General features: G+C 49.3%; 1 protein-coding gene and 1 pseudogene across 6 annotated transcripts in view; both read left to right on the top strand.

The window, feature by feature from the left end:
* Positions 1-26207, top strand: part of FRMD5 (FERM domain containing 5) — a 410954-nt gene that overhangs the window by 374863 nt on the left and 9884 nt on the right. For 4 of the 5 annotated variants that reach the window (XM_082450108.1, XM_082450111.1, XM_082450109.1 and 1 more), the window contains exons 6-13: positions 1534-1657; positions 4419-4506; positions 14661-14749; positions 17743-17806; positions 18415-18506; positions 21085-21159; positions 21721-21789; positions 22711-22817. In XM_082450108.1, the coding sequence (XP_082306234.1) occupies positions 1534-1657; positions 4419-4506; positions 14661-14749; positions 17743-17806; positions 18415-18506; positions 21085-21159; positions 21721-21789; positions 22711-22817 (708 nt within the window). Of the gene's footprint in view, positions 1-1533; positions 1658-4418; positions 4507-14660; positions 14750-17067; positions 17155-17742; positions 17807-18414; positions 18507-21084; positions 21160-21720; positions 21790-22710; positions 22818-26207 lie in introns of all 5 variants that reach the window. The other variant, XM_082450110.1, reaches the window with a different exon arrangement.
* LOC309655623 lies at positions 4816-8212 on the top strand (annotated as a pseudogene). The gene is made up of 2 exons: positions 4816-4927; positions 6071-8212. The product of its transcript is annotated as an uncharacterized misc_RNA (transcript).

The following is a 26207-nucleotide window of genomic DNA, read 5'->3' as shown; positions in this document are numbered from 1 at the left end:
ACGTTTCTATCAAAGAATCTGAATTCATAATCAGAAATCTGTGAACTCCAGGAAGCTACTTTGTGAACAGAACCTAAAAAAATGCTTGCCAATAAGAAACTAAAGTTCTTCCAGCAAAAAAAAATATCTCAGCTGCGTTAAGAATGTAAAAGTCAGCCTATTGCAACTTTGACTTCTGAGACTCCTGTTTTAAAAAACCTCCTAAGCCGGAAGTCTAGAAGGTACTTGCCAACTTTAAGGTACCCAAAGATACTCCTTTCATTTTTAAAGGAAAACCTGGTTCCATCTAAGTGAAATTTTAAACTCTAGTTTTACCCTGACAACCATATTGAAATTTTCTTTTTTTTTTTTTTAATTTAAAGAAGTCATTGATATCCAACCTTGATGTTTCCCATTTGGAGCTTTCTAAGTAAAATCATAATAAATGACTCCATGGCTCAAGATCACTTCAGACTTTAAGCCCAGGGAAGCCTTTAGTCTCTTGCTAAATGATAGAAATTCCCGAGTAGTTTGGAAGGCACGATGAGGAGACCTGTGCCACAGAACAATATTCAGTTGTGAAAAAAAGGGCACATTTTCCTCTTAATATTTACTCCCCACTCAAGACTTCTCACCTGCACTGGTTGTGGTTCTCACTAGGGGAGGAGAAAAGACAGCCACAAAGCAGCTGAACTTCTTAACATCCTTCCTCCTGACACACACAGTGTTCCCTGCGGAATGCTGCATGTGGAGAAGGCTGGATTCTGACCTGGGAACACATTGTGGGGAGCAGCGTGGGCCCACTGGCCACCCCAGATCTGAGATCTCAGCAGCTTTGGGGATGGAGTCTCTCTGTGAATCTGCAGGACGAGAAAGCCCCAGCCCCTGCTGGGAACTGAGAAGTCAGCCTTAGGACCTGGTGCTCCTGAACTCAGCGGTACTTTCTGCTTACAGCCAGTCTTCCCACTCTGCAGCCCTCTCCAGGGGGCCTGGCACCTGGTCAGCCCTCAGTGAATATTTATTCAAATGTATTCACTTGCTTTGATTTGATTTGGACTGAGCGTTGAGTTCTGAGTTTGGGTCATGGCTCATTCATCATTTTGCTGTGTCCCTGCTAAAATCCTCAAAACGAGATTTAGACTTTGGATGTGGCTCAGGCCCAAAAGCTTCTGTCTTTCTGATCAAGCTCACAGTTTCCTGTGCTGCCACCAAGAGCATTGCTCCCAGGCTCTCTTCTGGGAGCTTGAGGGCCATGGTGCAGGCTTCTGCTCTTTTATTGCAAATGTACATGTGGTGACCTCAGAACGCAGGGTCAGCTCTACCATCTCTACTTGGCCTTGATATCAACTCAGTGTGCACACCTGGGAAAACAAAGGTGGGCCTGCTCCTGAGGAACACGCCCTCTGCCCCACTCACAACTGTGCTTAGGATCCACTGTTCTTTGCAAATCTGGCGCCGACTTTGGCTTTTGCCCTCTGTGTTAATCTCTTGTTGCTTTGCCAGTGATGATTTACCTATCTCCACAATTGTTTTCCTCTACTTTCCTTTTGCAAGCGGAGATTGGGGATTATGACTCAGGAAAACACCCTGAAGGCTACAGCTCCAAGTTCCAGTTTTTCCCTAAACATTCAGAGAAGCTGGAAAGGAAGATTGCTGAGATTCACAAAACAGAACTCAGGTGCGTGACACTCGGTTCAGGCCAGGCCACTGTCTCCCTCACAGCCTGAGCACACGGCCTCTGCACTGCATCCTCTGCTCCTGCAGACCCAGCCTTCCTGACTCTGGCATGTACCATTTCCAGTGATCCACTGACAGTACAACCTCAAGGCTCCGTCTCCAAGAACAGTGGTGCAGGCTGAGGCTTAAAGGCAAGAGAGAAGCTATATTATAAGGAAAATGGAGAAGGATTGGCCTCTGAAAGGTATTTGCTTCACTAAGATAAATGAAGAGACAGAGGGAAGAAGCATGAACTGGGGAAAAGGAAAACATAAACAGCAGAAGAGAGAAGAGAGGGAGGGGTTAAGTGGGGATGTGAAAAATGGGCAAGCCTCCGACCTCGGTCTGTGACAGTGACAGGTGGCTTCTGCATCAGTGGATGGGACCGCACAGGGCTGGCCTGATTCATAGCTGGTGTGGGTACCTTGAGAGCACCTCGTTCAGGGGCGTGTCTTCAGCACTGCTCCCTCAACCCCACACCCCTGCACTGAGGGAAGGAGGGGAGAAGCAGCTGGAAGCAGGAGGCTTGTCCTCAGATTCTCCTAGGTCACCCAGAATGTGCCGCATCCCATAAAATAGCATCAATGCATCCTCTCACCCATATGAAATAGTGTTTTCTGCAAAGGCTGGTTTTTTAAAAAGCAACAAAAGGGTGTTTAGGCTCTACTTTGTATGGCACACTGGAGCACAGATTCCCCAAACTGATAAACTATGAAGAAAAAATTTATATACAATACAATACAGCATTGTAAAATAAAACCTGCCATCATATTAATACAGTGCAATTTTTAAAAAAATCTTTTCAGATGTTTGTGTAACTACCTTTCTGGGGAAGGACAGTGTCCAAGGGGTGGGAAAAAGATATTTCTAATGATAACATTAACCTTAAACTAGTTCCTACCTGATGCCCCCCGAAACAAAAAATCTTCACCTTCACTCAAAGATTTTACCAACAAATATGTCCCCAAAGCCTCTTTAGCCTTATAAACAGACCTCCTGCCCACTGTGTGTGGTTGGACTGGTTCCCACCCTCCAGAGGAATGGAGACACCTGCCAGAGGTGGAATCGTAGCTGCCTCCCACCCCTCTCCCTGTGCAGGTGCTGCCCCAGCTCCTCCCATCACTCTTAGGGAATAGTGGCCCCTTGTGGTACAGGTCAGAATAAACACATGTGTGAGGGCTCCTGGCTCATTCAAAGGAGAGATCAAGGGTGTGCTGAGACTGCCGGGAGGCCCTGCCAGGAGGGTTTTAGGAGATGTCAGAGCAGTGGGGACAGTCCTCCAGAAACCTCATAGAAGTCAGGGGATCCCCCAGGAAATGATGCCCACTTTGAGGGCCCCAGAGGGTTGAGGGTGAATGCAGCCCACGGAGCCCTCCAGTCTCCACACAGGGAATAAGGAGGCTCCCTGGAAGGGGTAGTGGTGCTCAGCTGCCTCTGGTGCCCGGCCCTTTGCCTGCTGCGCCAGCATTTTCCAAACACCTTCCCTGTGTCTCAGGTGCGCTGGTGGGTGTAGACATCTGCATTCTACAAAATGCCTCCTTACACAGGTACTACTTAAACAGGCTCAGCCTCATCTTCATAATGTAAAAATATGTCTGTGTGTCCTTTCTCCAACTCTAACATGCGTTCCTTGAGGGCCCAGACTGCACTGTAGTTTATGATGTATCTCATACGGGGCAGCACAGAAGCTGCTGAGGTGCTGATTGATTGATGCCTCTCCAGAAAGACACTAGAGGGAATCTGGTGTGCTTCTCCCTCAGGCCGGCTTGTCTTCCTGCCCTGCCATAGTACTTGAGGCAAATGATGAACTTAGATAGTTTCAGTCCTGCCCACCAGCCGTCAGAGTTGTTGACTTGACAAACTGCCCACACCTCCTCACACTGAAGCCAATCCTACATCTGTAGAAGGATGTCAGCTTCCCAGGGCACTGGACCCTGAGAGAGCGTGTGGTGATCCTGCACTGGTTCTGTGTGGAGCTCATCCACGCCCCTGCTAAAGAGGCAGCCAGGAGGGGAATGATGCTGAAGGCCCCTTCTTCAGATGGCTTGGTGCCAGCGCGGTTTCTTCCTTTTTTCTGCTTGTTTCCTTTTCACAGTCATCACCCTGTGGGCAGACAGAGCCATTGTGGAGTCTGGGGAGCTCAGCACTGTCTTCTGTTGCATCTCTTTACCCTCCATTCCTGTGTTCCCATTTGGAAAAGGAAGAGGGTTAGGCAGCAAGATATACAGGTCCCTTCTTTGTGTTTCAGTCTAGATCAGATGGCCTGCAGCCAGCCTACAGATGTATTTTTTTTCTGCCCCCATAGTACTTAAAACTGAAATGCCACATAAAAATCGGTATCTGCGAATTCTCTTTAAAAATCACACCTAGCAATGCTGGTATGACTACAATCCAAGACTGCATTCCAAGAGTATAGTCTTGGAGCTGAGGAGCAGCTGCCCTCATTAGACGGGGTGGCACTCCCAGTTTGCCCTAGTCCCCACCACTCCCTATTGTTTACACTCAGCCCATGCCATTCATTATGTAGCCTGCCTCACTCTGAAGACTTCCAAGGTTTTGACCCTAGATAAGAGTCTCTGAAGTCGGTCCTAGGACGGAGCAGGGAGCACACTCTATGGAAAAATCGGAGTGTGAGACACCCTGAGCACTTCCTAATTGAATTTACCTCAGGGGAACCTATGGGAGCAGGAAATCCTGAAATCATCTCATTTTCTTTATTCCAGTGGCCAAACACCAGCAACATCAGAGCTGAACTTTTTAAGAAAAGCACAGACGTTGGAGACATACGGAGTGGACCCTCACCCGTGTAAGGTGAGACCCGCCCCCATGGCCGGAGACTGCGCCGACCTTGCCCCCTCTAGGCAGGGGGCCCCGGTCCGTGGCCTGTTAGGGCCACACAGCAGGAGGTGAGCAGCGGGCGGGCAAGCGAGTGAAGCTTCATCTGCCGCTCCCCATCGCTCGCATTATGGCCTGAACCATCTCCCCCCCGCCCCCGTCCATGGAAAAATTGTCGTCCACAAAACTGGTCCCTGGTGCCAAAAAGGTTGGGGACCGCTGCTCTAGAGGGTGACAGGCAGGGAGGGACCACGTGCCTGTGCCACCCGCCCCTTCAATATTGGGATGATTGGCTTTTTTAGTGACAGACACCAGAGAAAATGTCTCACTGTGAAAACTCCTCTGGATTCCACGCTGCATAATCTTGTGGTGCCACATCGATGTCAGAGGGTCCGAGGCAAAGTCCGTCTAAATAAAAAATTGGAAACCGGGGCCCCACTTTGGCAGCAGTGGGTAATTTGGTGGAAGTGAAGAGAGGAGGAATGGGGGAGGCCCCCCACAGGGAATGATCAGAGGCGGCTCAGTGCACTGCCCACCCTTCCCTGACCCGTAATCTAGTTTCTTTCCAAGAGTGGGTTTTTATTGACTGCAGCGGCCTAAGTCACTGCGTGGAACTGCAGTGGAGTCACGTTTAATTCCATTATGCGCGTGTGAGGGCGGGACAGGAACCGGCCAGGGAGGCTCTGCCCAGAGAGGAACCTCTTTGATTACTCACGTGAGTCTGGCATTTCAGAGACGAGCTCGGGCAGCCACTCGAGACTGTGGAAAGCAGTGGAGACCCGCGGCCTCTTCCTGTCTCTCTGTGGCCGGGTCCCTGCACTTCATCTCCTCATGCCAGCTGCTCTGACACGTCTGGTCTCTGCCTCAGTTTCTCCAAATCTTTGCCTCTCTCTTTCCACTACTGGAGAGACCCCAGTACCACAAGTAACACTGATTCTCAAACACTGACCTCTTCTTCCTAATAAGTGAGGGGCGCCGTAAGTTTCCAACAAAAATTAATAGAATAGAAACCGAGGAACCCAGTGATGTGGAGGCAGAGTTGCGTTTCCCTTGGCCCCTTGGTGAGGAGATGGTGATTTTTTTGTTGCATAGGATTTAATGCCGAAACTTCAAATATGAACTTTGAGAACATTCTGGCACTCAGAAACCTGGCCACCCTCCCAGCTCCACAGTTCCCTATCTACCAGCACAGCCTCCTGAAGCTAACCCCTGTGCTTTTGGGGGCCAGCACTGTCAGAAAACACATTCATGCCATTTTATACCAAAAAAAAAGACATACGGATATTTACAAATGAATTAGCAAAGCTTCCCGAATAATGCCTTCTGTACAACCGATGTAGTTTAACTTGCATAAATTCCTCGGATACTATCAGCAGGGGGCTGCAGAGGACTGAAGAGAGCTTTGGAGTCAGCTGGCCTTGGCTCCGGGGCTGGTCTCCTCCTTCCTGGGGCCTTCAGAGACTTCCCTGAGCCTCGCTCTCCTCATGCATGTGAAAGTCCTCAGCAGATGCTCCACACCTGTGCTCCCTGAACTGCTGAGTCACTTCAGGACCTGAAAAGACAACAGCTGCCTTCTTCTCTTCTCCGCCATCCTATGTGCGGCTGGATTTGCTCCATGTCTTCTCACAAGGCTCACAAGTCTTGTCTTCTCACAAGACTTTCAGGATCAAGCGATTCCTGGCCAAGAAACAAAAGCGAATCATCCCATTCCCCAATGGATTCGAATGAAAACTGGTAATAAAATGAGGTACAACTCCGAGAGAAGACATTGGAGAAGAACCAAGCTGGGTCTGTAAGGAGCCTCGCATATGAAGTGGCACACACTTCCCTGGCAGGCCCACTGGAATCCTTTCACATTGTTTTCTTATTTAATCCTCATGCCAGCACTGGGAGGTGGATATTATTCTTCCTGATTTATAGACAAGAAGATGAAGAAGATGAAGGTTCCAGGAGGCCACAATGTACAAGGCCCTGAGTGGCAGAGCAAGAATATATGAACTAAGGTCACTTCCTGTTGCTGTGTTTCTCTAAGGAGCAGAAGCCCCCAGGAGACTTCCTCTGGGGAGAAGGTGGGAGCAGTCATCTTGCTGGGACTCCACTCCCTTGTTCCTGGGCCCCGTACTTCTTGCTCACCCAGGGCCACGTCAGGGCCCTGCTGCAGACCCCGCGGCTCATCTCATTAGGCTCTGGCTCAGGATCCCTCGGCCCTCCTGAGAAAGGAGAACAGTTTGGGAGCCTTTACTCTTGTCATTAAGTAGAGTCACTTTGGTGATTGGCTACCAAGCACTCGCCTTAATGTTGCTACAAGGAGAGCTGAAATAAGCTGGAGTGCTTGGTGTAATAAATACTGATGATTTCTATTAACAGAGAGGCAATTACTGGGCCCTGGGAATCTGGGGCACACAGCCCTAGGGAGGACAGAAGAAGAGGAATCGTTTCGATAATTAAATAAGATCAGAACAACGCTTCGGTTGGGCTCTGTTCTCCTGGACTGATTAAGAAGCTGCTGTTCTTTCTGTCCACACTGATGGTTTCTTTCTGCCCAGAGTGTCCTTGCCTGGCCCTGGGACTAGGAGGAGGATATCCTACCCACTCTGGGTGGGACAGTCAGAGGGCTCCAGTAGCTAGCTGTCTTACACTAATACCCAAACTCTGAACTTGCACAAGCTGTCCTGAGCTCTCTGCCTTTCCCCTGACCCCCAACTCCTGGCAGGAGCCCCTAGCAGACCAAGCCTACAGCTGCTGGATGAGGAGGATGGAGCAAACCACTGACAGCCCAGTGTTGTATCCACTCCCCAGCCCTGACACCTCTCCAACCTCTCACCATCTTGTTCCTTCCAGGGAGCCTGGGACTGGTTGTTTGCCCTGGGTCTCCTGCAGGCCCAGACTGTGACCTCCTGCCCTGTCAAGGATTTGAAGTGGTCGGACCCATCACATGAGCCCAGCCTTATCACGAATCATGAAGGTGCCATTTATTGAGAGCCTCCACATGCCAGCCACTTATACTATCTCATTTAATTTTTTTTTTTTTTTGGCCACACCACACGGCATGTGGGATCTTAGTTCCCCGACCAGGGATCGAACCTGTGCCCCCTGCAGTGGAAGCATGGAGTCTTAACCACTGGACCGCCAGGGAAGTCCCAATCTCATTTAATGTTTACAACAACACTGCCAAGAAGACATTCTTGGGCTTCCCTGGTGGCGCAGTGGTTAAGAATCCACCTGCCAGAAGACCTAAATAGACATTTCTCCAAAGAATATATACAGATTACCAACAAACACATGAAAGGATGCTCAACATCACTAATCATTAGAGAAATGCAAATCAAAACTACAACGAGGTATCACCTCACACCGGTCAGAATGGTCATCATCAAAAAATCTACAGACAATAAATGCTGGAGAGGGGCTTCCCTGGTGGCACAGTGGTTGAGAATCTGCCTGCTAATGCAGGGCACACGGGTTCGAGCCCTGGTCTGGGAAGATCCCACATGCCGCGGAGCAACTAGGCCCGTGAGCCACAACTACTGAGCCTGCGCGTCTGGAGCCTGTGCTCCGCAACAAGAGAGGCCACGATAGTGAGAGGCCCGCGCACCGCGATGAAGAGCGGCCCCCACTTGCCGCAACTAGAGAAAGCCCTCGCACAGAAACAAAGACCCAACACAGCCAAAAAATAAATAAATTAATTAATTAATTAATTAATTTTTAAAAAATGTAGTGTGTTCCAATAATGGCTAAGAAGCAGAAAAATGTTTTTTAAAAAATCACTGATTTAAAAAAAAAAAAATGCTGGAGAGGGTGTGGAGAAAAGGGAACCCTCTCGCACTGTTGGTGGGAATGTAAACTGATACAGCCACTATGGAGAACAGTATGGAGGTTCCTTAAAAAACTAAAACTAGAACTGCCATACGACCCAGCAATCCCACTACTGGGCATATACCCTGAGAAAACCATAATTCAAAAAGAGGCATGTACCACAATGTTCATTGCAGCTCTGTTTACAATAGCCAGGACATGGAAGCAACCTAAGTGTCCATTGACAGATGAATGGATAAAGAAGATGTGGCACATATATACAATGGAATATTACTCAGCCATAAGAAGAAACGAAATTGACTTATTTTTAGTGAGGTGGATAGACCTAGAGACTGTCATACAGAGTGAAGTAAGTCAGAAAGAGAAAAACAAATACCGTATGCTAACACATATATCTGGAATCTTAAAAAAAAAAAATGGTTCTGAAGAACCTAGGGGTAGGACAGGAATAAAGATGCAGACGTAGAGAATGGACTTGAGAACACAGGGAAGGGGAAGGGGAAGCTGGGACGAAGTGAGAGAGTATCATTGACATATATACACTACCAAATGCAAAATAGATAGCTAGTGGGTAGCAGCCGCATAGCACAGGGAGATCAGCTCGGTGCTTTGTGACCACCTAGAGGGGTGGGATAGGGAGGGTAGGAGGCAGATGCAACAGGGAGGGGATATGGGGATATATGTATACATATAGCTGATTCACTTTGTTATACAGCAGCAACTAACAACATTGTAAAGCAATTATACTCCAATAAAGATGTTTAAAAAAAAAAAAAGAAGAATCCGCCTGCCAATGCAGGGGACACGGGTTTGAGCCCTGGTCTGGGAAGATCCCACATGCCACGGAGCAGCTAAACCCGTGTGCCACAACTACTGAGCCCACATGCTGCAACTACTGATGCCCGTGCGCCTAGAGCCCGTGCTCCACAACAAGAGAAGCCGCCGCAATGAGAAAGCCCACGCGCAGCAACGAAGACCCAACGCAGCCAAAAATAAATAAGTAAAATTAATAAATTTATTTAAAAAAAAAGAAGACATTCTTGTCTTCTTTTTAAGATGAGAACACTGAGCTCTGAGGAACTAACATGTCCAGTGTTACTGGCAAGGATCGTACTGGGACTCGAACTTGGAGTTGTGGAGTCTCAGTGCTGTGCTCTTTCAGTTGTCATTCATGGTGTTCCATCCGGAGAGATGGCATTTATTTAGGAACAAAGCGGGACTCACTGCCAGTTCTGATCAAGAGAGGACAAAAGCCCTTCGAGACTACTGAAATCATCATAGAAAAATGTAATGTAAATTCACCAAATGGCTTTATGTCTGTTTTGTATAGACCAGGAGAAAATAGATTTCAGCAGGGTCTAGGCTAGATCAACCACACAAATAAAATGATAGTGTCATTCCCTTGCTCTTAAAATAGGATCACTACTTTCAGAATCCAGCTACCAAAGCTCCTCTCTAAATAAACCCGCTCCCCATCTTGACACGTTGCCCTTGACCTCAGAGAAGCCGAACAAGAAGGATCAGTGATGACTTGCCCTCGCCCTCAGGTGGGCCCCTCCTGGCTACACTGCGGGGAGAGTGTTAGGTTTACTGCCAAAATGAAGAACTAAAGCCACTTAAGTGGCAAGCTTCTGCCAAGATTTCCATTTCTGAGCTGTCATGGGTTGACGCCAAGCCTCTTCCAGGGTGCCTGCCTCCTCCTCCTCATTTCCTCTCTGGTTTCTTGTGGCTGTGTCTAAGTGTATTGAAACTGGGTGGTTTTCATGATTGATTGGATGTGAAGGTCCCCAGCTATGAGCTCTTTCAGGAATGGGCACCACTGTCTGGAAGAGCATATGGAATCTTCTTCTCTCAGGTTTTTTAAGAATAATAGAAGCTTCATCCACCCAGACTGAATTAGTTTCAGTCGTGCTCCGGAGAGGGGATGGCTGACTTTGAGAGGCATAACAACCAAGAATGCTGTGGTCCTGACTCAGTCACATCCAGGATGTCCTCTGGGGAGCAGCAGACAGAAGCCTACTTCATTGTATCCGGAGGTAGCTCTGGGCAAAGATGGCCAGATGTCCCTACTTCCAAGAACCAGTCAGTACTATGATTTCCAGAAATCCTTTTCTAGACAGAGTGATCATCTTAGGGTGAACATTTGATGATGATGTATTGATGCAGGTCAGGGTTGATGGTGGGTTCCATATGAGCATGAATGACTGTGCAACCCCATCCCCTCCCCAAGAAGAACACAGTGGCCTTGTCCTGGCAGTACATCATTTAGGCCATCTCCCTAAAATCGGGCGGAAGTATCGATAGTATTTCTTGGAGTATGTATTTTTGTCCTCATCTTACAGATGAGGAAACTGGGGTCCAGAGAAGCAAGTAGGTTACAGAGCAAATAAGAAGCACAGTTGGGTTCTTAAGCCAAGGCTGAAGCTCCTTCCACAAGGATGAAAAACTGAAAATAGATTTGTCACCTCACAACCATAGACACAAACTAAAGTCTTTTGACTGTTACCTGATGTAGAGCGGGCCTGGCGATATCTGCTGTGGGGTTGTCAAGACCTGAGTTTTTATTCCACCTCCCAGATAATTAATGGCTCAGTCCTGTGGGTGCTGATTGCATTGGGACGGGTAGGGGACAGGGAGGAAAGATAGAATCCAGCCTGATAAGTTGGAAGAGCTGAGGAACAGCTTACTGCCATCTGTGTCACTTCTCTCCTCGTCCTCATTTCCTTCTCTTTTTGTCACATAACTTGTCCTTCCACATACAAATCCAAAGGGTAGGCTCACAAGGAGAATGGCTTGTTAGATGAAAGAAACTGGGAAACCTGTGGCTGCCTGTTTGTGTTTTCATGCTGGTCCATGCTCTCTTTTTTTTTTTGGCCGCGCTGTGCAGCTTGGGGGATCCTAGCTCCCAGCCAGGGATTGAACCTGAGCCCTCAGCAGTGAAAGCAAGCGTGGAATCCCAACCACTGGACCACCAAGGTGGTCCTGATGCTGGTCCAGATGTGAGGTTTCTTGCTGTAATTCCAATCCCATGCCTCATGTGCCAGAGACGAGTAGCAAACATCCCAGCTGCCCGCACTGTGGATGCCCACGTGCCAGGGCCTTGCAGCTTCATCTGTAACTATTGCATTGGAAGCAGTTTGGATAATTGCTCTCTTCAAATGGGAGGATGGATTGGGATTGCACAAGGTACTATTATTACTTATTGGAATAATAAGTAATACTTATTGGCGTCTAATAGGGATTTATTCCCAGTTTGTTCCCTGTTCCAAATCAGCCAGTCTGGTCAGGAGAGACTGTTCCCCTCTAACTCCAATACCCGCCTTCACTTGGAGGCCGGCCCTGTGGTGTCCGGGCGGTGCAGATGGCCAGCACCACCCAGTTCGTGGGAGGACCTGCCCTTCCCTTTGCTCTGGCCAGAGACAGGCCTGTCACTGCGATGACTCCCACAGACATCCTTCCCCTCCTGCCCACTTCTCTTTTCCCCCGGATCCCAAATGTATCATTCACATCCCCCTTCTCCATGGTCCCTAACAATGAGTAACTTCTCCCTTTCTACCTCAACTTCCCACACCCTCTTTTCCTAAGTAGCAAAATTTAAATCCATCAACATCAGGAAAAATAGTAAAATGTTAGGCTTTTTAAAAAGAGATTCTGTATTGAGTTCAATAAACTCAGCTAATCAGTAGTAGCTATAATATTATTAACAACAACACAACCATTAGCATGTATTGGGTGCTTACTGAGCACAGCCTAAGAGGCAGATGATATCATCAACCCTGACTTGACAGCGAGGAGCCTGAAACACAGGGCAACGAAGGGACCTGGCTGAGGTCACACGGGCGGTGAGTGCAGAGCCAGGACCTGGGCCGACTGACCCGGCGCCCGTGGTTCTGGCGCAGGTGCTCTTCTACCGTTGCCCACAGGGGCCTGGAGTGCGAGAGCTGGAAGGAGGCCTTCCCTGCCCACTTCGCTGCTTCCCATCCCTCCTCTACCATCCACAATCCAACCACAAGCCTCTGCAGGCCCTGCCCTTCCTTTCCATCCTTCCACCTGTTCTTCCTCCTGGGCCTGTCCTTCAGCGAGCAGCAGAAGACACCGTCCCCCCTCTGCCCCACTGTGCCCTCCCCTCGTTCTGCTCACGTGTGGGTTTCTCCCCCCGGCAGCCACACTGGTCCCTCTGGCCCCCCTCACTGCCTCACACATTCTCCTGATAAACGTCTCCTGCAGGCCTGTTCTCTGAGTACAAATAAGGTAAGGCCTCCACCCTCGAGTCTCTGTCTAAACCCGCAGTTGTAGGCCTTCCTCGGGTCCTGCCTGCACGCTGAGCTGAAGGCCTCCCAGTGCCCACCCTCCAACCCTGTGTGCAGAACCCTCCCTCACCCACCGCCCGCCCCCCCCCGAGGCCAGCCTGCCCAGTTAGTGCCGGTGCCCCCTGGCAGGGACAGTGTTTGTGTGCAGTGCTGGCGCTCAGCTGTTAGCACCCACCGCCAAGCCCTGATGACAGGCAGGGGGAAGCCCAGCCCCGTGGCTTCAAAGTATCTCCATTCAGGTTATTTTTAAACAGCATTTTGCTGTGCCCATGGGTTGAATGACACTGTGCTTGCAGCCAAGTGTTGGGGTCACGACAGACCCTGAGGAAAGGACAATAACAACTATGCATTCATTCAAATGTTTGCAAAATATATATTTAGTTTATTCCCTGGGCCCAGATGCTCACACCTGCAACCCTGACTCTAAGAGATAGCTTTAAGGCAAAACTGCACTTTTCCTTGGGGCAAGGCTCATGAGGCCCTGCAGAGGCCCCACCGTTCTTAGGACTGATTAGGCTGAAGATCTGTGCCAGGGAGGCAAAGCTTGAAGGCGGGAGAGACTAGGAGAGCCTGACAGCCACGGCCCGCACTTGCACCCATCACACCAGGGACCTGGCCCCGACCCCATGGCACTATCTGAGCTGTGGCCCAGACAACTGGCCTGCATGCCCATTCGATCAGCAGCCTGGCATAATTTTCTGGCCACCTGAACACACACCCGGACAGAGCAGATTCTCACCTGTGGCCACTATCAGGAAGGAAGCGCCTCTGAGAGAATGTAATCGTCACCCAGCTTTCTGTGCCCCGTCCCAGCCTAGAAAAGACCTGGGCCTCCTGGAGCTCATTTCCCACGTGATGGAACCAGGACCTACAGCTTCTGCACCTTCTCCCCTCTTTGCCCAGTAGAACCTCAAGCCTTGTGTTTACCAACTGATAGTGACAGGTGACCAGGAGGCCTCTTTGTTGGTTCAGGCACCACAGGGCTGGCGATAGCTGTTCCGCTTGGCCAGTTGCTTCTTATATTTTCTTCAGCTAAACTTTCCTGAGGGAGCCCAGTGTGTCAGGCCATCATGATAATGATAACTGCTATTCTCTCTCTCACTCACACAGAACAGCTTTCTCGAAATATAATTCACACATCAAAAAAATCCATCCTTTTCAAAGTGTGCAATTCGATGGTTTTTAGTCCATTAACAGAATTGTGAAACTTGTGAAACAATCACCACTATCTAATTTTAGAACATTTTCATCACCTTCAAAAAGAAACCCTGTACCTATTAGCTGTCACTCCCTATCTCCTCTTCCCCACAGCCCCTGGCAACTTTTTGTCTCTGTGGATTTGCCTGTTCTGGATATTTCATATTAATACAAGCATACAACAATGTGATATTTTGTAACTGGCTTCTTTCACTTAGCATAATGTTTTCAAGGTTCATTTGTGTTGTTACAGGTATCAGTACTTCATTCCTTTTTAGTGCTGAATAATATTCCATTGTGTGGATGTACCACATTTTGTTTATTCACTTATCAGCTAATGGACATTTGGATTATTTCCACTTTGCTGCCAGTATGAATAATCGTGCTATGAACATTCATGCACAAGTTTCTGTGTGAACATAGTTTTCAATTCTCTTGGGTACATACCTAGGAGTGGAATTCCTGGGTCATATGATAACTCTACGTTTAACAATTTGAAGAACTTCCAAACTGCTTTCCAAAGTGACTGCACCATTTTACAATCCCACCAGCAATGTGTGGGTTTGCTGTTCTCTTTGGATATTCACAACAGCTTTCTAAGATTGGTATTATAATCTACAACTTACAGTTAAGGCCACCGAGGCTCAGAAAAGGTAAGTAACTTGGCTATTACTTCCAAATGCCAGGCTCTTCCCTCTGTGACCAACGGCCAAGTATTAACCCTGTATCCCCAGTGAACAACTGTGTTTCTCACCCTTTTACCTCTATGCCTGCATCGCCCTGATGAGAAATCTTTATGTGTTACAGGACGTGTCAGGAAATGCTGCATTTCTGGCCTTCACTCCTTTTGGGTTTGTTGTTCTGCAAGGAAACAAGAGGGTCCACTTCATTAAATGGTGAGTATCTTCATTTCCAAAACAGGCTTTTTATACCTCACCAACTGGGGAGGGCTGTGGTTCCCATGTCCTATGTCTGTGATTGGGCGAGTTCTGGTTCTGAGCCCTCTCCAAAGCCTTGCATCCGTAATGGTAACTGATGAAGGTAGTGGTCTCTTCTAGGGATCCTATGCTTCCACAGGGGTGTTCCTGAGAGCCAACAGCCTCTCCAGAGAGAGAAAGGGTATGGAAAGTTGGTTTCTGGGTAGGATGAGACGTCTAGAGCTGGAGCCGATGTTAGGGAAGCAAAGTTCCCATGAGAACTGAGTCCTTGGGACTGTCCCCTGCTGAGGACCATAGCATCTGCAGGGATGTTTACTCCTTACCCACTCTCCTAACGAAGGAGGGCTTGCAATGACCCCTGGGGCAGATATAAGTTACCTGTTGCTCTAGCAAAACACCCTCCTCGGACCAAAGCCCACGGCGGGCACTGCCTGCAGGAGCACAGGTGCTGCTCTGTCTCCTGTCCCTCTTCAGGGCTTAGGTGTCCTCAGCCTCCAAGAGTCACATCCCCGCTCTTTCTTCCCTCCCCTGCCTCTCCCACTCCCAATTCTAGCAGGCAAGAGCCACTGCTGCAGCCACAGCTGCTCGGAACTGCTTCCTCTCCGCCCATCTGTTGGGGTCTGTTCTGCTGCGTGGCTCTGTGAGCCTATGCAGCAGACTCTGGTTTGTTGATGGACGTTTGGCTCTCCTAGAGACCCTTTTTCTGGCCCATGCAAACATCTTGCAGCCTCATGTTGCATATTTTACTAAGCCCCTGTGATCTCTGAACCTTCCTGGGCTCTCAGGGGCTTGGACAGGTGTCTTTCCTTGGCCCAGCAGAGCCAGGGAAGCCTGCTCCTGTCTTGTTTCCTCCACCTTCTCAAGAAGAGCTAGCGGGGAACCTGAGGACAGAGCTGCTCCCTGGTGAGCTTTCTGTGGGGGATGCTGCAGGCCAGCTCTCCTGCGACGTCCTCTTCAGCTCCCCTGTTAGCTTGTGGACAGACACCCCCTTTCCAACCCTTGTGGCTCTTGTGAAGCTTGGTGACATGATGATCAACCAGAGTGCTTGTGAAACTGCTCCCCAGACATGCCCGGCCAGGCCCCATTCCCCAGAAAACCCCTTCCCAGGGCGGCCTGCCACACTGGGCTAACTGGTGTGCTCCCCAACACGCCCATTTGCTACCCCTTCTCAAGTTGGCCCACTCACTGCACTCCTTCGGTGAAGATGGTGAGGGTTTGGGGTCTTCTGTCCAACAAGATACTTTTCAGAAAAAGACAATGAACAGGGTCAGGCCACCGCTCTCCCAGTGAGGAGCACTTGCTGTTTGGAGACCTCTGGGTCGTCTGATGTTCCTTAGAAGGCCCGGATCCTGGCCACACTCCAACCAGGGTAGCTGTCTTACGAGGTGGCTGGTAGGGGGCATTTTAGCTAGAAACAGGTAGGACACACCCGGGCCTGTAGTCCCTAAAGTATCCTTACCCTCCAGAAGCCCTGCTGCTCACTGGGTTGTCCCAGACCCTTTTCCTTCTATAGCTTCTCTCACAGCCCATTTCTTCAGGACGTCTCTTCATATGCCTCAACTTTAAAGTAATAGATGTAAATTTAATCACACTTCCAATAGAAAATTTCCTACTTTCCTATCTTGCTTATTGAAGGCGTAGGATGATGTGTGCTTGTTTATTTATCAATCAATTGATATTTATTGTATTCTGTATGTGTATAAGAGATTGATTGATTGGGAGGGAAGGAATCCCATGTGGCTTGTACTAGCTCAGAACTGGTGCAGAAGTTGTGAGCTCTCATCCTGACCCAGCCATGATATCCAGGAAACAGGTGACCTTCCTCTGTCCCCTGAGTTTTGTCCAGTAGTAAATTGGGTACATTGTTCTCACTACCTTTCTGCTACTTACTAGGTTATTGAGGAAATCTCCCTAGAAATTGCAAAGAGGAAGAAGCCAAGTGGAGGCAGATATGCATGGTCAGACCTCCTTGGGGGGGGGGGGGGTCCCAGTTGGGTAGAAAAATAAAGACTCTGCCCCCAGTGAGGTAGGAGGGCCTTCAGGCTCCAGAGGGTAGCTGTGTCAGGCCAATGCAGGGGAAGTGAGGAGTGACCAATGCTGAGGCCTAGTTCTCTGGCTCTCAGGGACATCCACCTAAGACCCCAGTCATTTTTCCATTTTGTAAATGTAACCAAGGCTGAGAGCAGTATGTGGAGGTGAGGTCTAAGCCGTGCCATGTACAGTAACCATGTCACTTCTTCTGATTTGTGTCTGTCCTGCGGGTGGATGTACCCCAGTATCCTGTTTGCCTCTTTTACTGCAGCCATTCACTGGGCTGGTGGCTTCAAGGATTTTTCTACAAAAACCCCTAAGCCCCTTTCCTGGTCAGTACGCTGCATGACTGTTCCATGTAATCTGTTCTCTCTCTTTGGTATGTTGCCCTGCCCCCGTCCCTGAGATCGTTTGACATTTGTCTGCATTAAACTGCATTTTCCATCCAGTGGCACAGTCACCTGAAAGACTCAACTCCCTCAGAACCTGGTCGCATTGTTTTTCATTATTTGCTATATCTTGAACTTTGGCCTCATCAGCTACCTGTGGCATCTTACATTTGACAGTCCCATCCAGATAATGCACCTGTTATGAACCAAATCCTGAAATGGCCCAGGACCACTCTACCTAGACTCACTTCCCATGCAAACGTTTCCCTTTTACAGCCACTGTTGATGAGCCCGAAATCCTCCTATCACCCTATTATGATAGTGTGATTGACCAGAAAACTGTGGATTGAACTGTTTCAACAACTGTTCTCTAAGGCCCCTGCGCTGCTGTCTTGTTTCAGTTCTAATTTTGGCTAAAACTGTGTCTGTGCCTGGAGCCCCTTCCAGTCGGGGTGGGCTGTGCATCTACAAGACTTAGCTGTGAGCAAGCAGCCCACAGTGAGATGACGGGCGCTCTCTTTGTGCTTCTAGGAATGAGGTGACCAAGCTGAAATTTGAAGGAAAGACTTTTTATTTGTACGTAAGTCAGAAAGAGGTGAGTGCTGGCTTCCCTCTCTTCAGGGCGGGCTGGGGCACTGGGGTGGCTCCTGATGGCCAGGGCTGAACCAAAGTGGTCCATCCAGGCAGAGCTAAGCCCCCTGCATGCCAAGCCGGGACCAAGGTCAAGGCTGGAGGTGAGGAGACATGAGATGACGAGAGGTGGCTGTAGGTCCTGGAGCACAGGGACTTCCTCAGGGATGCTGGTGACCCTCAGAGGTTCCATACCTCCAGGAAGTACAGAGTAAGATTCTTTTGCTTCCATATGAAAATTCCAGGAAGATAATAAATACCAAAAAAAAAAAAAGAAAAGAAAATTCCCGTTGAGAGTGCCACTTTCTCTGGGGAGGGCTCACTTGGTTCAAGTGGTGCCAGCAGAGACTTACTCTGATTGGACCTGCCAGGTGTGCCCTTCTGCACTGAACTCAGCTCTGTCCTGTGGGTGCTGCAGGCTTCTCTTCCCGCCAGGCAGCCCCTTCCCCGTCTGAAGCCTCTCCCTGAGAGCACTGGGGAGCCTTCAGACAGCTCAGGGCTCAGTGTCCTGGCCCTCTTCACCCTTCGCTTCGCCATCCACACTCAGCTGTTTCTATGTGGGATTTTTTGTAGGAAAAGAAGATTATTCTCACATATTTTGCTCCAACTCCAGAAGCCTGCAAGCACCTCTGGAAATGTGGGATAGAGAACCAAGCCTTCTACAAGTGAGTGGACACTTGGGATGGGAACTGCCTTTATCAGGGCCAAAGCCATAGAAGCTACTTTTAGAGGAACAATGGGCAGGAAAGTTTGAGAAACTGTGACAAAGGAGACATGAGATAAGGCTGGGCTTCCTTATAAAACTCAGACCCCTTTCCAGGTGGCTGTCTGTACCACCTGGAGGGTCAGAGCTGATGTCTGGGAATGTGTGGCAGCAGAGCTGCCCAAGGCGTCTACCTTGCAATGTCGTTGGACAGCCCCGAGTGGCAAAGCAGTTCTGGGTCTTTTCAGGGGAAGCCTTGGGCCAGAGAAAGCCCATAGGTGCCTGACTTGAATAAAGCTGGCCCCTTGGAGCCACTCAGAGCCCAGAATACAATAGCTCCATGAAGGAACAGGCGCAGCCCAGAGCAGCTCCCTAAGCCTTGGAGAGACTCTGGGGCCCGCTCCCCAGTGGGTGGCCTGGTGCTGAGCTGGGGTTGATACCAGCCCTTCCTGGTGTGTCACTGACAGAGGTGTTGTCAGTGACAGGACAAGTGCTCAGGAGCAGGGGGTGGGGTAGCTGGAGGAAGCAAGGACTTGACTGTTACTGAGATAGCAGCTTTGGGGCAAAGGAGAGAGCTTAGCTTACCAAATGATTTTGTAAAGTATATTGAGGCTTTTGTGCCCAGTTTTCCTTGATTAAAAAAGTTGTTATAAAAGCATTAGAGAGCAAAGAAATAGCCCATCGAGAAACTGGGGTGATGCCAGATGAAGTGTATTTCGCTAAAACCCTTGGTCTTGTTTTTAAAATAGAATGCCATGACTTACGCTTTAATAAGCTGCATCTTAATCAGAACAACATAAGACAGAATGTGTGGTATATTCCTCCCCTGACAGGCCATAGTTCTCCCTCCAGTAACCTGAAGGATCCAGAGCAGAATTGCTCTGGGCTGGGAGGACACCATCTTCCTCCCCACTCAACAGACTCTGCTACCTGCTGACCGCTGTGGGATGCTGGCCCCCAGAGGCTGTTTCTTGGGCAGGCTTTCTGAGTTGTATAATAAAGTCTATGCATTTGATACCAGAATCAGGGGTGAATTGAATGGGCAGCCTGAATTCTCACCTGAGTGGGCTTCTTTCTTCTCATGGAGAAGACGCTCGGAAGACTTTCATGTGGTCACATTTCCCTCCTATTCAGTCCCTGGCTGTCCAAGGAAAGCCAAGAAAACATTTCAGCACCATTTCTGGAGGCCCTCCTTTGTTTTTCCGTCTGAGCCATGGGAACAGAATTGTGCTTCTGAACCTGTGACCAAACTCAGTTTCTGAGTCTTTCCTTAACAGATTGCCAACATCCACACTGGAAACCAAGGCCACTTTTCACTGTTCTCCATGACCACTAATTAGGTGTTAAAAGCCTGTAGCCTGGGTCAGATCCCCATTTATGCCAAGTCGCTAGCAGGAGCCACTTCGGCCTCACTCGGAGTATCTGTCATGGGCAGATCCCTGCCCTGCTTTTGGCCTAGTGCTTTGAAGGGAGCCGGTCAGACTCAAGAACGTGCTCAGATAAAAATAACTTTACGTGTCTAGCACGTATTAAATATTTTAAACCAGAAAAAAAAAAAAAAAAAAGAATGTGCTCAGACAGGAGAGTAAGTAGGCTCAGAGCCTCATGGAGCCCTGAGACAGGCGGGGATGGTGTCTCCAGCACCTGCTGTTCATGGATTATAGGGACAACTCCCTAAATATTCACTGCCCACTCAGGACAAAGGCTTCAGACCAGTTCGGTTCCCGGCTGGGTTAGCACTACAGGCACCCAGGGCGTGTTGTGGATGGGGTCAGGTCTTAGGAGAGTCAATCTGGGCAGCTCTGCCCAAGCTTCTCTTTCTAAGTGACAGGAGTACAGGGATCAGAACAGTCACTCAAGGGTGACTTCCAGAGTCTCCACCTCAGCTGTTCACAGCCTTGAAAGTGGTGTTAATGGGCTTTCTGGGGGAGGGCAAATGGTTCCAAGTTCAAACAAATGGTGGAAACTTTTATTAAAGTTCAGCTAGTTTCTTCATTTCACGACTTCTCAGAGTCTCTAATGTGACAATACACTTTAGGTTCTCTCCAAGAAGGAGATGGAACAGGAAGGGCACTACTCTCTTCTCCACCCACAGTTACCCAGACATGGACACGAATTCTCAAATACTAGGACTGGAAGGGACTCCTGAGGTCAAGCAGTCCCAGCTCCATCATTTTATAGATAAGAAGACTGAGGCTAAGAGAGGAAAAGAAATTTGCCCAGGGTCATACTGCTAACCAGTGGCCTGGCTGAGATTCAGCAGGTGGCATTCTCTTTCCCTAACAAACATTTATTCTCTCAGTCCCCGTGGTGAACCCATGAGGCACTCTTGGGGAGCCCTCACTCTCCTAACGTGGAAGTGGGTTGCAGCATGCCCGTCCACGGCCCTCAGGTGCTAAAGGAGTCAGAGACAAGCAGGGCTGTGAAGGGCCTTTTCCTGAAGGGTTTCTTCAAGTAGCCTTTGGAAGGAGCTGGGGACACAGCCTTAGGCTGTAAGGCATTGCAGGCCATCTCTCACACCGGACTTTGCCTTGCTGCAGGCTGGAGAAGTCAAGCCAAGTCCGCACAGTGTCCAGCAGCAATTTATTCTTTAAAGGGAGCCGGTTCCGATACAGGTAAATAGTGACAGTAAGTAACCGTTATGGACCTTTTTTCAGACCCTTCTCTGGAGAAGGGTGGCCCAGTGGTCCTTATCCTGAGAACAAAGACACTGGGAACCTCCGGAGAAGTGTGAGGTTTCCATCCGATTCTCCTGTCTCCTAACCCTTTGACCGTTTCTTTCCTTCCCTGCAGCTGTTTGCCTGTAGGGGTTAAAATGTGTGTCTTCTCCTGCCCTTACAAAAGCAGCAAAATAAGAACTGTAAGAGTGATTCCTTTCATTTCTATCTAAAGATTTCATTTTTTTTGCAATATTTTTGGAACACGCTGGACAATGAGGAATCATTCCTAAATGCGGATGGAAGATCCCAAAGACCGCAGAGATAGAGAGCTGTCAGGACGCCTTAGAGCTCTTTACCCCAGCAAGCAAGCCCTACTCAGTGGCCTAAACACTGGGAAGGGGTAGGCCAAAGAGGCCACTTCCCAGTTCAGCCCAAGTATCTGAGATCTTACAGAGGAGCTCAGTCCTGGAACACTGTCTCATTTCTTGCTGCTTGTTTTACTTATACTACTTATAGTGGCCGAGTTGCAAAGGAAGTAATGGAGTCCAGTGCCAAGATCAAACGGGAGCCACCAGAAATACACAGGTAGGCACCAGGGGCTTACCCCCAAACCAGGTCCAGCTCAGATCTCAGAATCTTAAAAGAGCCAGCAGTTTGAGTACTGTGAAGATTCTGGCCATGATGGCTTCCAAACAGGGCAGCAGGGTGAAGAGACCCATCTCAGCCAAAGGCATGGGAACAGGATGACCCTGGTTCCCTGAGCCCTGATGGAGAATGAGGGAAGGTGGGCTAATGCAGACAGTACATCAGACCGAGGAGCCACCTTCCTGGGTCATTCTCTACCATCATCCCAAGTCCTGAAATTGGTCATAGACCTTGGAGGACATGCCCAAGCAGCAAGGTTTCATTGGCTCTGTCAACAGTCCATTCAGGAAGCCAGTCACACTAGGTCTGAAATAGTTTCAGGATCCATGCTTTATGGATAACTGTAAGTCATGCACGTCCAGGAGGCCATCTCCTAAAACCTGATAAGACTGAGGGAGAATATGATTGGCCAAGAGGTCTGGGGTTTGCCAACCAGCCTGACCTCTGGGAATGGGAGCATTACCACCTGCCTTCACACGGAGCCCCCTGCCACCAGCAGCCTCTGTGGGAAGTCAGGGGAGGTTGCATGTCAGTCTTAGGCACATTTTTAGGAGCACCGCATACCCTGGGGCTCTACTCTCTGACAATCCTGCCCAGGGACCAGTGGCACCATTGCCACACTAAAGAAAGGTTCGGGTGGGTCTGGGATATCAGGAGGTTGACAAGTTTGAAGTAGTGTCTCTGACTGGGATCCAGGGACTAAAGGCAGAAAGCAGGTATTAAAGATTTTTAAAAACAAAACAAAACTTAACACAGCCAGGCAATTCTCAGGCAATTCTAGTAACCAGTCCTCAACTCTGAGTCCTGACCACATCTGTCAGTGCACTAAGTCAACAGAGTTCTTTTTTTCTTTAACCTCAGAGCAGGGATGGTCCCCAGCCGCAGCTGTCCCTCCATAACCCATGGCCCAAGGCTGAGCAGCGTCCCCAGGACCCGGAGAAGAGCTGTTCACATCTCCATCATGGAAGGTGAGCATGAGCTCTGGAGATGACCTGGGGTTCCTCCAAGTTGTCACCTGGACCAGTTCCTCACAGGGACCTTGAAAAGAAGTGAATTTGCACTAGAGACAGCAGCAAGTTTCTCCAACGGTAGGGAGAATGTTTCATCTGGTCAATGGGAACACCAGCTGGGTGTCAGGTGAAGGGTAACCCCATCCAGCCCTGATGAGCTGTGGTCCAGGAGGGGTTTGTAGGTCTGAGAGTATTAGACTAAACCTTTGGGAGAGAACTTTGTATGTGGAAGCTACCAGGTTCCATGCAGTTCTGAAACTGATTTCCATCAGAGGCTTTCCCTTGTGTTCCAGATCTGATAACCAGTTTCCACAGCTTAAAGGATCAGGGTGGCTGAGGCAGTTAACCAAGAAATGAAAACTCTTGGTTCTGAAGCATTCCAGTAGCTGCCACCACCTTCTACTTCAGTTGTAGAAATCTGTCCTCTTGCTATCTGAATTCTTTAACATTGTCTCAGGAATTCCAATATACCCCTTCTCTATCTACCGTTCCCTCGCTCTGGAGGAGGTGGAGGTGGGAAGAGAGACAAAGTCTGTGTATTTTCACTGAACGAGATGACCCAGTAGCTGGGGTTGATACCTCTCCAGTCTCTGGGCAGTTTATACTGTTAGGAGACTCTGGGAAGATTGCCCTCCAGCTGTTGTCACTGACCCAGCTTGCCCCACAGGCTTGATACAGGTATAAAGTTGAGTGCTTTCCTTCCTAAAGACAATATTTTGTTCGTTTGTTTGTTTTGTTGGGGTTTTTTAATTTATTTATTTATTTATTTTTGGCAGCGTTGGGTCTTTGTTGCTGCGCGCAGGCTTTCTCTAGTTGTGGCGAGCGGGGGCTACTCTTCGTTGCGGTGCGTGGGCTTCTCATTGCGGTGGCTTCTCTTGTGGAGCACAGACTCTAGGCGCATGGGCTTCAGTTGTTGTGGTGCATGGGCTTAGCTACTTAGCGGCATGTGGGATCTTAGTTCCCTGACCAGGGATCGAACCCATGTCCCCTGCATTGGCAGGCGGATTCTTAACCACTGCGCCACCAGGGAAGTCCCCTGAAGACAACGTTTTGTAGGACCTCAGAAGATCTCAAGCAGCAGTACACAGCAGCAGGACTGCTTCAAACGTGTCTCTGTCCTGGAAGCTGGGGAGGGAAGGTCCTCTGCCCTTTCTGTGGGAATGCTGCTTGTTAATGAAAATGAAGAATTGCTTAGGTTAGGAAGGACATTGCTCTGCTGCTCCTCTGGGAGGATCTCTGGTTTGTGTTTAGGATTTTACAATGTGTCACTGACTCTGCATCACCTGAGTATGGTGTAAAACTACAAACAGTCTAGGGGTTGAGAACCCTGGCTGGGCAACCACCATCAAAGGCCTTATTTATGTGAGTACCTTAGTTGCTCCATTTGTAAAACTCCATGGGTTTCGAGGAAGCTGATGTATGTGCAAGTACTTTAAAGAGATGAAAGCATTTACTGGGCAGGCAGCAAGCACAATGCAAAGAGCGCTGGTCAGGAAGTCAAGGATAAGGTCAAAATAGGAGCTCTGCCACACATTTTCTGGGCAGGTTGCTTAACCTCTATGAGCCTGTTGCCCCCACTGTAGAAAGGGGGGTGGCGGGGAAAGGTGCCTTGGAAACTCCCAAGTATAATCGCTATGCAAGGTATGGAATTATTGAGGTCGGCCATCGTCAGACACAGCCCCCTGGTTTTCCCTCCTATCTTAGGCTGAGCGGGAGAAGTGAGCCCAGCTCTCTTATTTTGGGGTGTGCATCTCAGGAAAGTGGACTGTCTTCTCCTCTTTTGAGGAAACATAACTTTCTCCCCTCTCTGTGGCCCTTGTTCCCGTCCGTCCTGAGGCTGAAGCCACCAGGTTTATCCCAAGGCTCTTGCAGAAAGTCGGGACAGCTGTCCTCCCAGAGAAAAGGCCACCTCCTGGGGGAAGCTGGCCCTAATGCAGGTATCGCATAGGAGAGCAGCCTCAGGCATTGCTGCTCCCCAGCATATGGAAGAATGTCCAGTAAAACCAGCATTCCCAGAAGAGGGAAGACTGAGGCCATCCATGTGGGGATATAACTCATTTGGAGTAGCTGCCAAGCAGGGTTAGCAAAACAACTCAGAGGTGGGGAGAACCATCCTCAAGCTCCCCCAAGACGAGCTGTGAGGCTGCCTCAGTTCCCAACCAGCTCTGGCTGTGCCTTCAGCCTCCTCCCAGAACCTGTCTTCTCCCATCGTAGCAGCAGTAGGCTCCTCAACACCCAAAACTGTCACCCATGCTTATAAAACGCCAGGGGAGGGTGCAGTGGGGAGAGGCCGCTGAGAAAGCTATTAGAGCAGAGAACCCCCCACCCCAGGGCCAGGGCACGGCCTCAAAAGCTTAGGCTCAGAACTTCACACCTGGCAGATTATAACACAGCAGGCCTCCATGTGCTACTCCCCAAGACAACGTGCTCCTTACACCCCATGCCCAGTGGTGCCTATAGACAAGCACAGTCTTCATCCCCGGTCATGGCCCTCGGGGCCCATTAGACTCAGAAGGGCGTGGGTAGAAGCTCAGAACTGCCCTGGCAGGAATGAAACTCACAGGCAGAATGTAATTCAGGGTGAGGAGAGGCAGGTGGACATCTGGTTTGGATGTGAAAAAAAATACAAGATTTTAGCAGTTGAGTGGCTCTATCAGTGCAGGGATCATCAAGCCCGGGGAAATATAGAATGGATTATTTCAGGAGGTGAGAGTTCAGCTGCATCATCTCTCAAGAGGGGGTTTTGCCTTTAAAGCACCTAACACAGCTGGCCCTCACTGTCCACCCCAACCAGGCAGCGAAGGGCGAGAGGGACGCGATGGGGACCTCAGAGGAAGGACACAAACCATCAAAACTCCCAGGAGGTTATGGACATTTGAAATTGGTTCACGCTCCATCAGGGATTGTCTTTCCTATAGTCCATACGGCACATAAATTAATATCACAGAAACCATTTGCCTTTTCCAGGGGAGAGCTTTGTTTGCTATCTCCAAAAACAGTGGGGAAAACTGCGAAAACATTAACGTAACGTTACAGTTTGAATGAAACCATGTAATCTCAATGAACTGAGACCCTTAAAAAGAAGACTGCATTGGTTGGCCCTGCCCTCTGCTCTCGGGGATGCCAAGATAACACATGTTATTAGCACAGGCCTGACCCAGAGAGGACGCTCAGGTATGTCAGTTCCTTTCATCCATTGTGCCCCATGGGGCAGCCAGACAAATAGCGCAGATCCCAGTGGAGGAGGGGACGCAGGCCATTTCCAGCCCCAGAGCCACCGCCTCACACTTCAGAGCCACCCAACCCAAAGCCATTTTCTTTGTAGCTTCACATCCTGGATTTTCTGGG

Source organism: Balaenoptera physalus (assembly GCF_965194825.1).
Source record: "Balaenoptera physalus genome assembly, chromosome: 2".
Lineage (NCBI taxonomy): Eukaryota > Metazoa > Chordata > Mammalia > Artiodactyla > Balaenopteridae > Balaenoptera > Balaenoptera physalus.
This window is presented reverse-complemented; position numbering and strand designations above follow the sequence as displayed.